Consider the following 16,111-nt stretch of genomic DNA (forward strand, 5'->3'; position numbering starts at 1 on the left):
TCGAATGTCAGACAAAAACCACACCACAAGCATCAGGCTTACTAGTGAGACTGTTTCCCCGTCCCCCACTAAACCCTCCTAAATACACGGGAATGAGATCTTTACAGAGCAATACCAAGTGTTTCGTCATTTTCAAACGATTAAGAAACCAGGTTGACTGCCCGTCCGGCACCTATCAAAGGTGGTAGCCTTGGCCACTCGGGATCATCAGTTTGGAAAGGAGTCACGTGGCATGTGTCAAGTACCCGGTCCTGGTGGCAGGGAGCTACTGCAGGTGGAAGCCATGTGCTACCAATTTAACTGGGACTCCAGCCCTCGGATCCTCGCCATCACATCGACTCTTTCATCCCCCAACATCAAGACATTATCACAAGCTGAAAATAGAACGCACAGCGCTTTCATGCTCTGGGCAACAGAAGAATGGAAAAGGGGGGCAATTTAGGTAAAACCAATAAACATTTAAGTCCTACCTCATTTCTAAATGGACATCTTTACTGAAGAATGAAAAAGAAGGTGAAGAGTTTATCCAAAAGTACTCTTAAACGCCAAAAAGTAATGCTGCTTCTTAGCAGTTCTGGGATACCACCTCATTCTCACATGGGGGGAGGGAGGATGATAAAAAGCCATCATCAGAACAATCAAAAAGTGTGTCTGATACAAAGATCACACTGCATTTTACCTTAAGTTTGGAAGAAAAAGCATCTATATTATTTTCATTTCTATCCTCTTCCTCAGACAACCCGGATAGGCTGTAATCAGCAAGGATGACCCAGAAACATCGTGTTCCCTCTTCAACCTTGAGGCTGGAGAATTACAGCCACAAAGACCTGCAGGACCTAAAATAAGAATAATCTGGTCTAGATAGTTACAGTTTATAAAGCACTTCACATGTTAACATACGATTCTGCCTCCCCCAAAATGACCTTGAGGGGCCAATAAATGAAAGTCTAAGTCTCCCCATTTTATGCATGAAGAAACTGAGACTGAGGGGAAGTGATTTACCCAAGGTCACCGGCTCTCTTCCCACAGGGTTTGGCATCTCTGCTGTCAACTGAACTGTAAATTCTCTGAAGACAAGGACAATGTCATATTTTCTAACCCCTAACAGAGCCAGAGAATACATCACCTGTATCTGACTGAACAGTCTTCCAAGCCAGAGCCCAATGGGACCCTTGGAACCGTACAAAACCCACCTCACAAACAAGGCTGAAATCACTTGCGAAAATAATGGGATTCTGGGGTCATTTTAAAGTTACGTCACGTCCTCACAAAGAAAGCATTTCATAAACATGAAATATGTAATTGTACAATTCCACAGACGCTTCTTCCTTTACTGCTACAGTCATCCTAATAACACATTGTGTTCTCAGAGCAATTTTGTTTTACAAAGTGCTTTCCCATATCTTATCTCATTTAGTTCTAATGCCCTGAGAGAGGACAAGGAAAGAAAATAGAAACTTAAATAAAACCCAACTGACATCTTTACTACTTGTTACAAGGGCCTGTATTGGTTTTTAAAAGCCAACAAACAAACCCGCTGGCACTACCTGGGAGACTGTAAATTAGTACAGTCTTTCTCCCAGAAAACAACGTAAGAGGGATCTGAATTGTAAACACAGGTAACACAAAGTGGTAGTTCCACGCTGAGGAGTTTGGAATTAAGTGCAAAAAGATACAGGAAAAGCATACTGCACACATCACTGTGGACGACAGCCCCCGTACTGTGAAAAGGCCATCAAGAACAGGCAGGTCAAGAAAACTGTGGTAGAGATTGACCGGGTGCCCAGCAGCTATTAAAAATAATGATGCAGAATCATATTTTGATAATTGAAATGAGATATAAATGCAAAGAGCGCGGAACAGAACATCTCTTAGGAGTATGAGCCCACATAGGTAAAACGACATACCTACAAGTGCAGGAGCACCCCGTAGGTAATTGCAGTAGATCTTACCTTTGCGTAGCTGTTCGATTTGAATGATTTCTTATAAGGCAAAAGAATCGTTTTCAAAGGGGGACAAACCCTATTGGCCCAATTAGGTATGGGGATTACACGTGGATTTTATTTTCCCATGAAAATGAATCAATAACTGCAGTTACCATGGATAACTGAGGATCCATCTGGCAGGAGGAAGCATCTCTGAAAGCCGGTCCAAAGGCATTACCCCAGCTGGCCTTCCACTATATCAGGGGCTGGGTTTCATGCCCCGGCTGTCACTGATAAAACGTGCAACCTTTGTTATTAGACACCTCAGGTTTTCTCAGCTGTGAAATTCTGATTAGTGAAGCTCACCTTTTTCCACTAGATCCTTACCAATTCCCTCCCACTAGTGGGTATTATTTGAAATACTCCAAAAGCTTCAACTCGACAAATATTTCCTCAACTGTGTGATGACAGAAAATTCAGCCTCTAATCGTGTGGGGTTAACAGGGTGAGACACATGTAAACACTGATTCCAGCACCTAGAGGTACGTGTGAGGAGTCGGGCCCACAGAAAAGGGGCTTGGCTCTGCCTGACTGGGGAAGGGGGTGGCAGGCTGTCCAGTCAGGCCTCAGAGTGGTCAAGGTGGGCTCCACAGGCAATCCGTCCCCTGAGCAAGTTGAACAACCAAGATGTGCAAAGGCCAAGAGGCTGGCTCAGCTGCAGTGGAACAGGTGGCCAGAAGCTCAAGGTAGAGCAAGGGCTTTTTATGCTGTGCTGAGGACAAACGTAGCTTAGACTTGATCCACTGAAGGTTCATGGTCGGATTTTCAAGTTCAAGGATTACTGCTCCAAGATCCAGGTTAAACATCTTTGGTGAAACATCTCTGTACAAAGATTCAGTGCCGCTCTAATCCTAATTCTCAATCTGTCAGTCTTTCTAACTCACCACCCAGACATATTCAGAAGTCAAGTGTTGGATAACAGAGAAGAGATTCAACCACCAGAGAGTGGGGCTGGGAAGAGATTACATCACCTTCTAATCTTTTTTTTTTTTTAATTATAGTTGATTTACAACATTGTGTTAGTTTCAGGTGTACAGCAAAGTGATTCAATTATACATTTTTTATTTTTTATTCAGATTCCTTTTCATTATAGGTTATTATGAGATATTGAATATAATCACCTTCTAATCTTTAAAGCTTTGTTCTATATCCCAAAATGGACTTCAGAATATCTGTTGCTATTCATTTGGCTTATTAAGAGGCAAAGTATAGAATTCACCTGATTCATTTATTCCTGAGTCAGCCTGGAAGGCTGCCGACAGACCTGATGTCTCCAGGTTGGTGATTTCCAACTGTGTAATCATACCTTCTTGAGCATTTGTGCATAGTATGCAGTTTACAAAGTGCTTTCACATCAAAAATCTTACTGACCCTCCCAACAAGCCTGTGAGGTGTATGGAACAAGTTTTCCAGGTGAGGAAGCAGCCCAGCGAGGTTATGTGGCTTGCTCAGGGTCACACAGCTCATATTCCCAATCTTGTCCACTATAACCACAGAGGTGCCCTACATATTCAATAACAAGCCCGTCTCAATCTGAGGCATTAAATTCCCCAAGCCCACATACTAGCAATAAGGCATGGACTCAAAGCACAAAACACTCCAAGTCCTGATTAGGTCAACATCCAACTGCTGCTTAACAGAATAAGCATTCATGCAGCACCCCTTCTGCAAACCTAGGGAGGGAATAAATGCAAGAAACACATGCTCAGCCCTAATCCCTTCTCATTTCCTCCTGGCACCTGTTTCTGCCCCCAGAGGCACCAAACACTTTTAACAGCTGGCAGAAATAAGAACCAGGAGATAACACACACAACCATTGTAGCCCTAACCCAAATTGTGGCTGGGAAATAATGGAGAAAGAACCACCCAGATTTAAAAAGAGAGCAATAAAACAGGGCGCCCAAATGGCTCCCACATTCCCCTGGGTGATTCAGTCACTGGATACCTGGGCTGCTGTCACATAAACCAGAGGGTCTCCTGATGGAAAAGACACACACAACCCACCCCCCCTCTCACGCCTCCCCACCCCCAGCCAAAAATATCACTGGAAAAGAATTCCTGGTTGTACTGGAGAAAATACGTGAGAAGAGCTGTACTGGGAGTACGGAGGGGCAAAATTTGTGGCTATGAATTTTATGACCTTCTAGGACTCAAGGTAACTAAACACTGCTGCCAGTATTTCAATGCTCACTGCCTTCCTCTTCATGGGTGGTGGAGCTTGACAGACTTAACAAAATTAGAACTTAAGATCCAATTTAGGCCTTCTAGGCCACACCAGCTCTCCAAAACAGCTCTCAAGAACTTCTGCCAGTAGGGTTCCCCTTTCTAAGGCCCTCATACACCCTATGAATACGCGAGTAATTATGTATAATGTTCCCATTACTCACGCTGCCTCATTAACATATCTAGGCAGCCTTTGTTTACTGCCCGGCCCAGACCCTGGTGAGGATTTGAGGGCACATGATTTCCCCCAGCGCCCCGTGGTACCCTATGCAGCAAAAGTCAGGGGCAACAATAAAGGTGCCAGAAAAAGCATCGAAGCTAATCTGTCACAGCCTCTGTGAAATCAAATGAATTCGGAAGCCTGGAGAGCAAACGCAGCCCAGGCCGGCCCTCAGGTAACACCGAAAAGCGTGGGGTGCGGGCACTTGTAAAATACAGAGCACAAACCAGCCGGGTCCCAGGACAACTGGGATCTCAGCTCTTCTTCCACTGAGGACTCAAGGAGACAGCCAGTGGGGGATAAGGGGGTAGCTCCACCAACTGGTGTTTAAAAAAACAACAAACATGCATTTGAGACAGATCCACTCCTGCTCCTGGAGGCTGACAAACTGCCTTAACTTCCCCCCAACTTTCTCAAGCCAAAAAAACCTCTCCAAAGGCTGCCAAGAGCCCCCATTATGGCATTTTCCCCTTTTCGTGGCTACTCCGATCACTCCTATTACCTCAAGTTCATCTGGACTAAGAAGTGGGGAGAAGATACAGCCTTTCACTCTGGCCAGGGCCTACCGGCCTCAGTTTTCCCTTCTGTAAAATGGACTCAACAGCCTCTTCCTCTCCTGTGAAGTCACTAGGGAAACAATAACTGTGGGCAGTTATTTCAGAACTGACATCTTCTCCTCACGATGCTAGAGTGTTTCCTACAATCCAAGCTCCTCTGGCACATTTCTTCAAATGGCAAAGAGGAGTCCCACGAGGCATGGGAGGCCTCCTCACAAGAGCAGTAAAGTCTGTGGCAAGACAGACTGGTGGAAGTAGAAAGAAAGCCTAACAAAGACGCAGGGCCCAGGGCTGTGGTCCAGCTGCCCACTCGGATGTGCCTGAGACTTGGCCCTCAGGATAGGATCTACCTCTGCACCACGTGGGCCCTCTCCCACCCCACACATCCTGACAAAGAGAACAAAGAGACAAAAACCACCTGCAAGAGGTGACAGGACAGGAAGTCCCAGAGGCAGGCAGGATCATTCAACCGGGAGCAAAAGGGTATCCGGCAAGTGCTGCCACTTCCTGCTAGGCTCAGCTCTACTTTTAACAATTTTATTCTGAGTCAGAAATGAATGAAGATCCTTGATTGAAAAGTGTGAGGCTGCCAGAGGGCTATAGGGTTGTCTGAAGTCAAGAAAGATTAAACCCTAAAAGGAAAACAAAAATCTCACTCAAATTGTCTACAAAAAAGTAGACCAAAGTCATCAGAGTTCCCACCTCCTGGAATGAAAGGGGCCTGCGATGAGGCAAGTGTGGAAAAGGCTTTATGGACAGACAAAAGGGACCAGAAGCACGAAGTCTGGGGCCTGGAAAAGGAAGCAAGGCTTGTGGAGGGGAGGGCAGTCAGAGGAATGAGGAGAATAGTTACCTGGGAGATGGAAAGAAACAAGAGAACTGAGTAGAAACTGATTCAATGTGTCTTGTTTCCATTAACAGGTAGGCTTGAGGATCTGAAATGGAACAGATCTTTAGCAGTATCTCCTAAGTAAGGCAAAAAAAAGTTGCTGGATTACAAGATACAAGCTTCTGAACTCCATATAAATGAAGTGTAAAATCACTCATTTTTCTGCCTCCACCATCCTGAGAATGACACAAACTCTAAAAGTAATACAAACTACCTCAGCAGGGCCACTCTGACCCACATTTTATCTATGCTACCTGGCATGAACTAGATAAGCTAGTCTAGTTTAATATTTGAGGATTAAGGCTAAATACAATGGAAGCACTCTTATCAGAGCTGATAGGGACCATAGGTTAGTTAGCTAATATAAAGTTTATTAAGCAGGAAATCTTTAAAAAAATATATATCTATTTATACAGATATGTAGATTATATACATATACACATACATGTAATGAACACATAAACGTGCTGTTACAGATATTTTTGAGAATTCTTGGTGCACCATGTTATGCTTTTTTGTTTGTTGGGAAGGAAGTTTGGCCATAAGTGAAGCTTGGTTCTTAAAAGGGAACCACTTGTAAAGCAACATGTGCAGAATCCTTACAGATTTTCCCCAAGCCTTTTAAATGGGGAAAATGGCGGGCCCACATCTAATTTAACCGTCTCATTTTTTTTAGTACTTCACTTTTATCAAGGGTTCTCAAACATTCAGCTTCAAGCTTTCATAGAAACCAACTCTCTTTTCACATTCGTTCAAAGGTTTACATAATATTTAACCGAAATTGCAATAATAAGTCTAACTGGAATAACCAGATTTGGGAATAAACAACTGACACTTGGCAAGTCTTCTATATGGGAAGGAGCCAAAGGGGACAGAAGCACACACTTCCCAGGCCTGCCCACTGGCCAGGAGCTTCGTGCTGAGATATCACAGCCAGGATGCTCTGCAGCCAGGAGAACCAGGGAGGCTGGGTAGGTGGAAGGCGATTAGTAGGAGTGCTGTTACTATAATCCTAGGGGAGACTGAGACCTGGACCAGTAACAGGAGCATCAAAACAATGCAAGCAGAATTCCAATAACTAAACTTCTTAGGTTGCAAAACGTTTAACCATTTGGATGAAAATGTCAGGAGTCAGGTCTTCAGACCATCATGATCAAGGGCAGACCAGCTTTTCAGCATCCAGTCACGATTTTTAAAAAACTGAGAACAAACTACAAAAGTGTGCATCTACCCAAAAAACCCCCTTAAAACAAACAAAAAAAAACAATGCCTATGGCTAACAGCATACTTCCATCCATACTGCCCTGGCAATATCAGCTCTATTCTATATAAAAGACTGTCAGTATAACCACTCTTCACTCTGGAGTCTGAGCTGCCTGCCTGATCATTTCATGTCATTTTTCCAGATCCACATTACTGACTCATTACCGTTCACTTCACCGAAGTTATATGTTTTGCGTGACATGTTTCATCCTTATTTTTCCACTAGCCCTGTAATTTTTAGTGTGCGATTTTATAGAACTTGAGGTTTTTCACCAATGCAGACACCATGCTACATTACATACATCTCTGGTTACATAGATCTGCACTGTTCAGTAGGATAGCTACTAGTCATACGTAGCTCTTGAACTTTTGAAATGACTAGTCCAAACTGAGTTGCCCTGTAAGGGTTGAAAAAAATACACCAGATTTCAAAGACACAAGATAAAAAAAGAAGGCAAAAGATCTTAGCAACTTTTGTACTGATTACATGTTAAGATAATGTTTTTATTATACTAAGGTTAAATAAAACTATCATTAAATTAAAAAAAAAAAAGTCCAGCTTAGCCTTTACCAAGTGTTTTAATGTACTGGGCTTAATATGACTTTCCCATGTCGTCTTTGAAAGGAAGAAAAGGGTTCTATTTTGAATCTAAGAAACATCGGTTACATACTCCAGAAGACTTTCTCTTTCTGAAGGAGGAAAGTTTAAATAACCTTTGGAACAGGATATGTATTAGCACTGGAGTTATTTCCAAGACGTGTGTAAGCGAGTCAGTAGCCCTCAGCCCAGCAACAGGAACTGATCTAACCTCCTATGACAAAGGAAACAGCCATTAAACCATCTAAGTACCAAATAATTCTAATTGGCTATTTGGGCCAATGGCTATGGGGGACACACAAGTCAGGTCTACAGTAAAGTAATAATAACCGAAGTAATAATAACTCAAATTGGATTATTTTTAAACATAATTTTTTTTTAAATTTCAGTGACACACTTTGGACTCTTAAATTGACAATATTCCTTCTATAATCTCTCCAGACAGTGACGGTTGCTAAATTGTCTCTGCCCGAGACTACGTAACAAAGAGAAAAGTTTTCTCCACTACCAGAGACAAACAGAAAGCAAGCCACGTGAACAGCTCATAAAAGGAAAAGCTGGGCTTCTCTGGTGGCACAGTGGTTAGGAGTCGGCCTGCCAATGCAGGGGACACGGGTTCGAGCCCTGGTCCGGGAAGATCCCACATGCCACGGAGCAACTTAAGCCCATACGCCACAACTACTGAGCCTGCGTGCCTAGAGCCCATGCTCCACAGCAAGAGAAGCCACCGCAATGAGAAGCCCGCGCACTGCAATGAGAAAAGCCCGTGCACAGCAACAAGGACCCAATGCAGCCAAAAACAAAATAAAATAAATTTTTTTTAAAAACACCATTCACTTTATAGCAGTACACCATATATAAATATGTTAATCAATAAATATTTTTAAAAAAGGAAAAGTGTAGCAACTAAATAATGTGTACACATTTTTTTCCCCCAGAACTGTAAAATAATTCAATTGGGTGTAAAATGGGGGGGAAGGGGGGCGCCACGGGGGGCAGAAGCTCATAAATCCTACCACTACATTTTGGTGTCGTTCTCTTTTTCTTTACAATTTTATGTAATTATAGTAAATCCCGCTTTTGAATCTGGTAACACAAACTTTTCCCAGTTTTTTCAATCATACTGCACTTTTAACTCAGAAAATTAGGTACTTAAAATTTACAGCCTAGTGTTACAAATTCTGCTTGAGCTTTCCTAGGAATCAAACTGGTAATCTGTTTTCATGCTAACTGTATGAATCATATCTTCATGTGGCAGAGATTTTTATTTCAAACTCATACCTGCTATAAAGCATTAAAGATCAAATGGTTTTGCAACCTGGGTATCATCTGTTATTCTGCCTAGGAATAACCAACCAGTGGAGTGACGGAAATGGCATAAAATACCCATAGAGCAAAACATGCAACTGTTTTTATTGTCCAAGTGAATTAGGGCTTTGAAAGGCAAATGTTTTCAGTTTTTAAGGTATTGTAGTGGGAATCGTGCCCAGCAATTAAGACAGGATTACAGTGCAATTTATGAGTTTCACAAGGACCTCATTTAATATGAAATATAACAATAATTTCTCCCAAAGCCTGCCATTTACAATCCCACCCCCAAACTCTGCTTTGCTAAAACAATAAACTAAACGGCAACGCGGCAGGCATCTACGGCTTTTGAGACTACTTGCAGGAAATGTGCTGCCTTCCACGAGCTCAAGTAATAATTCCACCTTACATTGAAAGAGCATACATACTGTTTTACATCTTCCACGGACATTATCTCACGTACGTGATTTCAGATAAAGTAAAGTGGCAAAGGCACGTATTACTTTTTCCATTTTACAGAAGAGTAAACAGACCCAGATTTCCAGCCTCTTGTTCTCCGGTTCTCAAGAACTAAGCCCAGAACACCTTAGACTTGCAGTCCAGTGCTCTTTCAACCACGCGCATCAATGACAGTCTTCCCCCGTCTGCCCCACCCCCTAAAGTACTCAATAGGCCTAGAGCTGGCACAGCGAATAAGTGCCACTCTGGTGTTTCAAGGCATCCATCAAGAGCAACAGTTGATGCTGTGCGACATCACCCAGAAAGGCATCCCGCCACATCCTGCCGAGACACCCCCAACGCGACTTAAAAGTGACAAGGTGGCCAAATCCACAACATGGTTCTCCTACAAAGCCAAGCTTCCCTGCATGAAGTTTCCCTGCTTTTCAAAAGCGTTGACGAGAGAACACGACCACCACCGCAGTAATGCCACAGCATCAGCAGACCTGGAAACAGAGGAAACGAAAACGTTTCTGCAGACAGGAAGCGTCTCCGCCCTGCTCCCCACCCCCTAAATGGAATCAGCTGGGTTGGGGGCGCTCGCAGGGGGACCACAGGCTCCCCGCGCTCACCTGGAGGGAAGCGCGGCGTTTCGCGGCGGAAGGCCGAGGCCGGTCGCATCCTCCTCCTCCTCCTCCACTTCCTCCTCCCACGCGGCAGCCCCCGCCTCCGCGCCGCTCCCTCCTCCCCCGCAGCCCCGCCGCGCTGGAACCTCCCGCCCGACTTTTGACGTCACGGAGGAGGAGAAGGTTCCACCCGGGCCCGTCCCTTTGTGACGTCACAATGACAAAAGAACGCGGCCGGAGCGTCCGGGAACCCGGAGCCGCGGGGGGCGGAGGGAGGGAGGGGAGGCCGGCGCGAGGCGGGGGAGGAATCAGGGGGCGGAAAGGGGGCGCGCTGACGTCTCGCCGGCTTAACCTGTTGCTCTCGGGCCCGCACTGGAGCCAGCGGGCAGGGCCGCGGGGAGCCGGCCGCGCCGCCGCCGCCATGCTCCGCCGTGCGCGCGCTGGGGGCGCCCGCCGCAGCCGCGCGCCGCCCGCCCCCTCCCCGCCACGCCCCCGCCCCGCACCGCCCCCTCCCCAGGCCGACCGGCCGCACCGCCCCCGCGCCGCACCCACCCATCCGCCAGCCCGCCGGCCAGCGCCGCCCGCCCGGAGCCCGGAGCCCGCAGCCCGGAGCCCGGAGCCTGCAGCCCGCCCCCTACAGGCCGCGCGCGGACTCCGGGCCCCGGCCCAGCCCGCCGCGACCCCCGCGCGCCCTCCCCTTCGCAGCCGGCTAGAGCACATCGGGAACACGGGCTCCGCTCCCCGAGCGTTAACTCGTGCTCTGCCTCCCGCGGCCGCCGCCAGCCACGGGCAGGGGGCCGGGCGCCAGGACTCGACACAATCCGCTGACCACCGGCAACAAAACATCCCACCCCACGCCGCTCCCCAACTTCGTGATGACTGGGGCGGGGGTGGGGGTGGCTCTGGTCCAAGTTCTACCCCTTTTGCTTTGTGGCTGCACCCGGATCGGATGTGCCCCGGGAAGGCGTCCACGCTCGCAGACAAGGTTGTCTCCCTGCAGTTTCTACTGCCCGAGTTTAAACTAGTCCTTTGCATTCTCCCCAGCCCTCTGCAATGCGGATGTATTTTAATTCTTAAATTCTTTAGGGAACAGCTTTTTAAGTTGGGCTTGATTATTTAACCTTGCATTTCTTTCATAGTTGAAGTTTACGTGTCTAGATTAGGATCAGCCCTCAAGAAGAGATATTCAGCTTTTCCATTAAATCTATTTTTTACAAAACCAGTGCCCCGAAGGTCATCTCCCATTACACACATCACACTGCTCAAAAAGGGAAAATATTAAGACCAATTTGTCGACCCGAGTTAAATAAAACTTTCTTATAACGTTACATTATTCCTAATGTGTGTTCATTTGGCCTTTTTTTTTTTTTTAATGGGTTCTTTGATTTAAAGCATGCAGCTAATCACCGATCACTCGAGTGCATATTTGGTTAATCCTCGGTCCCCCTCTCCCCTCCCTCCCCCCAAACTTAAAAAAAAAAAAAAGCCACCATACACAAAACAAAAACACTCCCCATGCCAATCAAAACGTAGCTGTACTATGCACAAAACAAATTTAACTATTCCACACCAGTTAAATCTCTGAATAATCACCCAATTTCAGAAGGCCAGTTAACTGGGAGTAATTATTTGTAGTCACTTACATATGCATTCACATGCCTTCTTAAAAACATTAGCTATATTGTATGTCTTTTTCCCCCTAAAACTGGAACCCATGAATTTTTAAACAAAACCAGTCCCATTATTAAAGTCAATCCCAACAAATGCATTCGCTGTAACGCGATTCCCAATTGGTTTATGTTGCGAACCAAATAAGCCAAAACGACCACATACATTAAATTTGATGTGCCAGTGCAAGGAACAAGATCGCCATAATCGGACCCTCGATTGCAACTTAAAGGGCTTCCAACACACATGCGTTACACGATTTCCCAAATAACATTAATAATAATAACACAGGCTCATTTGCATGCAAAGTGCAATAGGGGCCAAATCCGCCCGAGAATGCAGTTTAGTCACATTACCGCAGCCCCTACCCCCCCACCCAGGCTCCACCAAAATCCCCTGCCTTTCATCTAAAACTAGATTATGGTTGTGTCATTCGAGGTCAATTTATTCACTGGAGGTATCGCTATACACCAATCTGTTTTTTCGTCCAAACTAGGCAGACACGACTTTGCCTGAAAAAGCCTTCTTTCAGAAAAGAAAGAAACAGCCTTATCGGACGCTGTGTTTAAAACCCTTCAGCTGCAGAATTATCTATAAACTTGACATTCACAGCCATTGCTTAAAACTACAAGTCAAAGGATGTGTTGTTAGGAGCACTTACGTATTTCTTCTGAATGATATTCCTCTTGGGTCTTTCCTTGCTCATTCTGAGATCCAAATGCTGATTGCAAAAGGGGACAATTGCTTCATGAATTTAAAGCCGTCAGAAATTTGCAAAAAAATATCCTGGTGGTTTTTATTGTTGTTGTTGGTGGTGGTTGATCTTGGAATCCGACTTTTCTTCCTCTTCCCCCAAAGCCCGATTCGCCTTGAAATAAATCCGAAATTGGGAAGGAGAAAAAAAAAGCCAAAGACGAAGCAAACAAAAAAAAATTTCACTTTAGTAAAACACTCATAATGGAAAATTTCCCCCGAAACACACACACACACAAAAAAAAACCGACGCCCTTCACTCCCCCCCCTTTTTCCTCCAAAAACTACATCAGCGAAACGTGAAGGTCCTTAGTGTCTGATCCGTAGTTACATCTTGGAAAAGAAAAAGGAAAGATAAATAAAAAATGTTGGAAGTCACGTTTGTGCTGCAGCAGCAGTGCGAGCAGAAGAGTCAACTCCAGCGGCGGCGGCGGCGGCGGCGGCAGCACCACAGCGAGGGCTCGCCGAGTCTCTTTTTTCCAAGCCCCCTAACCAATGAGAGAAAGGCTATCCAGCCCAACTTTAAATGGACTCTGCTTTTATACAAGTTAGGGCTCCTCGGATAATTCCCCGCCGGACGCTAGCCGAAAACTCCCACAGCTGGGCCACCAAGCGCCCGCCTCCTCCGGTGCCGACCGCCCCTGGCCGAGCCCAGAGGACCCCCGCAGCCCCGTCGACGAGACACCTGAGAGGCCTCGACGAACCCTTCCCGGGCTACCCCTCAGACATCGCTCCCACGCCGAGCCTAAGAGTGGAATTGAGAGAGGCTCCCTAGCTCAATGCATGGCACGCTCGGTCGCTCCACCTCACCCCCTTTCCCCAGCTTGCCGCTCACCCCACAGCCGCCACACGCTAGCCCCCGCCACACCTCGTGTCTACCTGCAGCCGGGCTGCTGGGTGCCAGTGCCCCAGGACGGCCGGCCCCGGGGAGAGCCGCCTATTCCCGGGGCACCTTAGAATGGTCCCCTTGATCTTCTGGAAGTTGTAGTCCCCCGACTACAAAATGGCTATGGCCACGGGAGCTGGGAACTACAATTCCCAGCCTGCCCCGCAAGCCTGTCACTCAACTCCCCTCCCTCCTCCCCGCCCCCTCCCCCTCGCCGGCCCTGCCAACAAACGCCTGGACGTGTCCCGCGTGTGACACTGAGAGAGGCTGGCTCGGGATTGGCCCGCAGAGCGTGTGGTCCGCGAGCAAGGAACTCCCCACGCCGGCCCGCCCCCTGGCCCCTGGCCGCGGCCCCCCTCCCCCCCCGCGGCGGCCGGCCCCCCCCTCCCCGCGCGCCCCGCCCCCACCCGCGGCGCAAACCGCCTGTGGAATCGAGGAATTGCGCGCGCGCCGGCCCGCGCCGAGGGGCCGTGGGGGGGGGGGGGACGCGCGGCGTCCCAGGGGAAGGCCTCGGAGCGTGGCGGCGCGGGGGGCGGTGTCGGCGAGGGGTTGGAGCCAGTCCTAAGGAAAACTGGGCCACGCACCAAGAGGAATCCTCGGTGCGAACTAGTTGATCGGCGGCGCCTGCTGCTTCGGCGGCGCAGCCGGTGTCACCTCAGGACACCGCCTCGCGTCGCCGCACGAAGCGTGCCGCGGTCGGGCTCGGGGGAGCCCGAGGTCACCTCTGCCCGTGGCCGCACGCGCCTCCCGCGCGGAAAGGCCACCTCCCGGCGCGGCACGCGGCCCGGCGGGCGAGGACGGCGTCCGGGGTAGGGGGACCCCAAAAGGGAAGCCCTGGCCCCCGCCTTCTACAAAAGATCTCCGTCTTTAAGGAGATCACGCTCGATCTTGGCTGCTCCCGGCGTCTTTTGAGTCTGGGGCGCCTGTGCGCGAGACTAAAACATTGAGGGGGAAACGAGTGGAATATGGAGCCCCAGCCACACAGACACGCACACCGTAAGGAAGCATCTGGAACGCCGAGTGCCAGGAATGTCAACGGCGGTAGCCACGCGAGAGCCCGCTTTCTACCTGCGGCTGCCCCCTGTTGTGCTTATTTAATCGTCGATATAAATGAAGTAGGGAGGCCCTGGTGTATCTCTTCGGCCTTCGCGTTATTAACAACTTTGTCAAGTCTCTCGTAGCCTTTCTGCATTGTTAATTTCCTCGTTTTCACCGTGGTTTTACAGAAGTGATGTTCTAAAGCATCTCCTCTCCGGCAACCCTTTTAAGAAATGAAAAAGTGGAATAAATGCGCCCCCGTACTCATTCCCATACCTTCAATTCTCCTTCCCGTTCCTCAGATTCTCCTTACCTCCAAAGTATCACAATTGTTAGGTTTTACCTGCAGCAGTCTGAAGAGAGAACCTAGTGTCTAGAAAGGTCTCAGGGACGAGGTAAGAGACCTGGATTCAAACCACCCCTGGGCCCCTTCCTAAAAGGTACCCGACGGCCTCTCTGAGCTGCTCAGCTTCCTCATCAGCAGATTAGTGACCATCAAACCTTGTGGGGTGGATTAGATAATCATGTGAACCCAGCCGAGAACCAGGCATGTTATTAGAAGCTTTCAATAAATGAAATAAAGTGCTGCTTTAAAATGCTTTTTAAGTATTACTTTTCCTTTAAAAAAAAAAAAAACCTGCCTTCTAAATTGAAATGACATGCCATATGTCCCTTTCACAATCAGAAAAATAAAGCGACCCTCTGAGCCTTGACGTGGCGCCTGTGCTGAAGGACCCCACAGAACAGGCTCCAAGTTTCCATATTGGCCACCCAGGTGACTTGATGGTTAGGTTACAACGAGGTGGTTTCAGAAGACTTTCTGATCATTATGGCCTGTATTCTGGTGGTCTCCGCTTCTCCACACTCTTAGGGTTTTAACCAGCTTTCAGGAAGTTTAATGTCAGATCTGCCCATCCCCAGGCAAAATACTAAAGAACAGAGCTGGGTTTCTTCTAGCTTCCCTCAGCTAGCCCCTAAGGCTGGGCGTCTCCGTCCCCAGGCCAAGAGAACTCCGCTGCGGGCTACCGTCTCCAGGTCACCACATTTGAAAAACCATTCTCATTGAGGCTTGAGGGCTGTTTGCTCGTTTCCAAAAGATATGTATAACATTAGCATTGTTTTCCCTGAAAAGGAAAATAGGTTGGCCTTTTTAGCCATTGAAAGGCTTTCCTGTTGTGGAAGTCACTGTCTCCTGATGAACTTCCTTTCCCTGCCATCTTGGCAAAGCCATAGATTACCTTTTCCTCCTCTTTTTCATTTTCTGTAAGTGAATTACCACTCTCCTGACGATTTTTACCTCTCACAGCACGTCTCTTGACCTCTTCCAAGTCGTGAAGTAGGGGATGGCAGGGTGGGGGAAGACCTCACTAGGTACAGTGCTCCTACAGGACCTGTGTGCCAGCACTGGTCTCGTTCCTGAGGACACAAAGAGAGAGAGACCAAAAGTTCTTCGTCAAGAAACACACAGCTCAGTAGAAAAGGCAGACTCTACGACCAATTATTGATACCTCTAAAAAGTACTGTATTTGCATTACAGAAAAGGTGCTAAAGGGAATGCTTTAGGTGACCAGGAATGAAGGAGTTTTGAAGGATGAGTAGGAGATCAGCAGTTTGAAGTATGCTGAGCAACTTTCCCGCGTTAAAAAAAAAAAAAAAAAA

The 16,111-nt window shown here is 47.5% G+C and overlaps 1 protein-coding gene across 1 annotated transcript in view; it reads right to left on the reverse strand.

Annotated features, from left to right (window-relative positions):
- The window catches only part of JARID2 (jumonji and AT-rich interaction domain containing 2), a 242,673-nt gene extending 229,163 nt beyond the window's left edge, over positions 1 to 13,510 (reverse strand). The window contains exons 1-2 of the mRNA XM_068559141.1: positions 13,408 to 13,510; positions 12,437 to 12,643 (exon numbers count right to left, since the gene is read on the reverse strand). Of these exons, the coding sequence (XP_068415242.1) occupies positions 12,437 to 12,481 (45 nt within the window). The 5' untranslated portion in view covers positions 12,482 to 12,643; positions 13,408 to 13,510. The remainder of the gene's footprint in view (positions 1 to 12,436; positions 12,644 to 13,407) is intronic.
- Positions 13,511 to 16,111: the final 2,601 nt, after the last annotated feature.

The sequence above is a fragment of the Eschrichtius robustus genome, chromosome 12, assembly GCF_028021215.1.
Source record: "Eschrichtius robustus isolate mEscRob2 chromosome 12, mEscRob2.pri, whole genome shotgun sequence".
Classification (NCBI taxonomy): Eukaryota; Metazoa; Chordata; class Mammalia; order Artiodactyla; family Eschrichtiidae; genus Eschrichtius; species Eschrichtius robustus.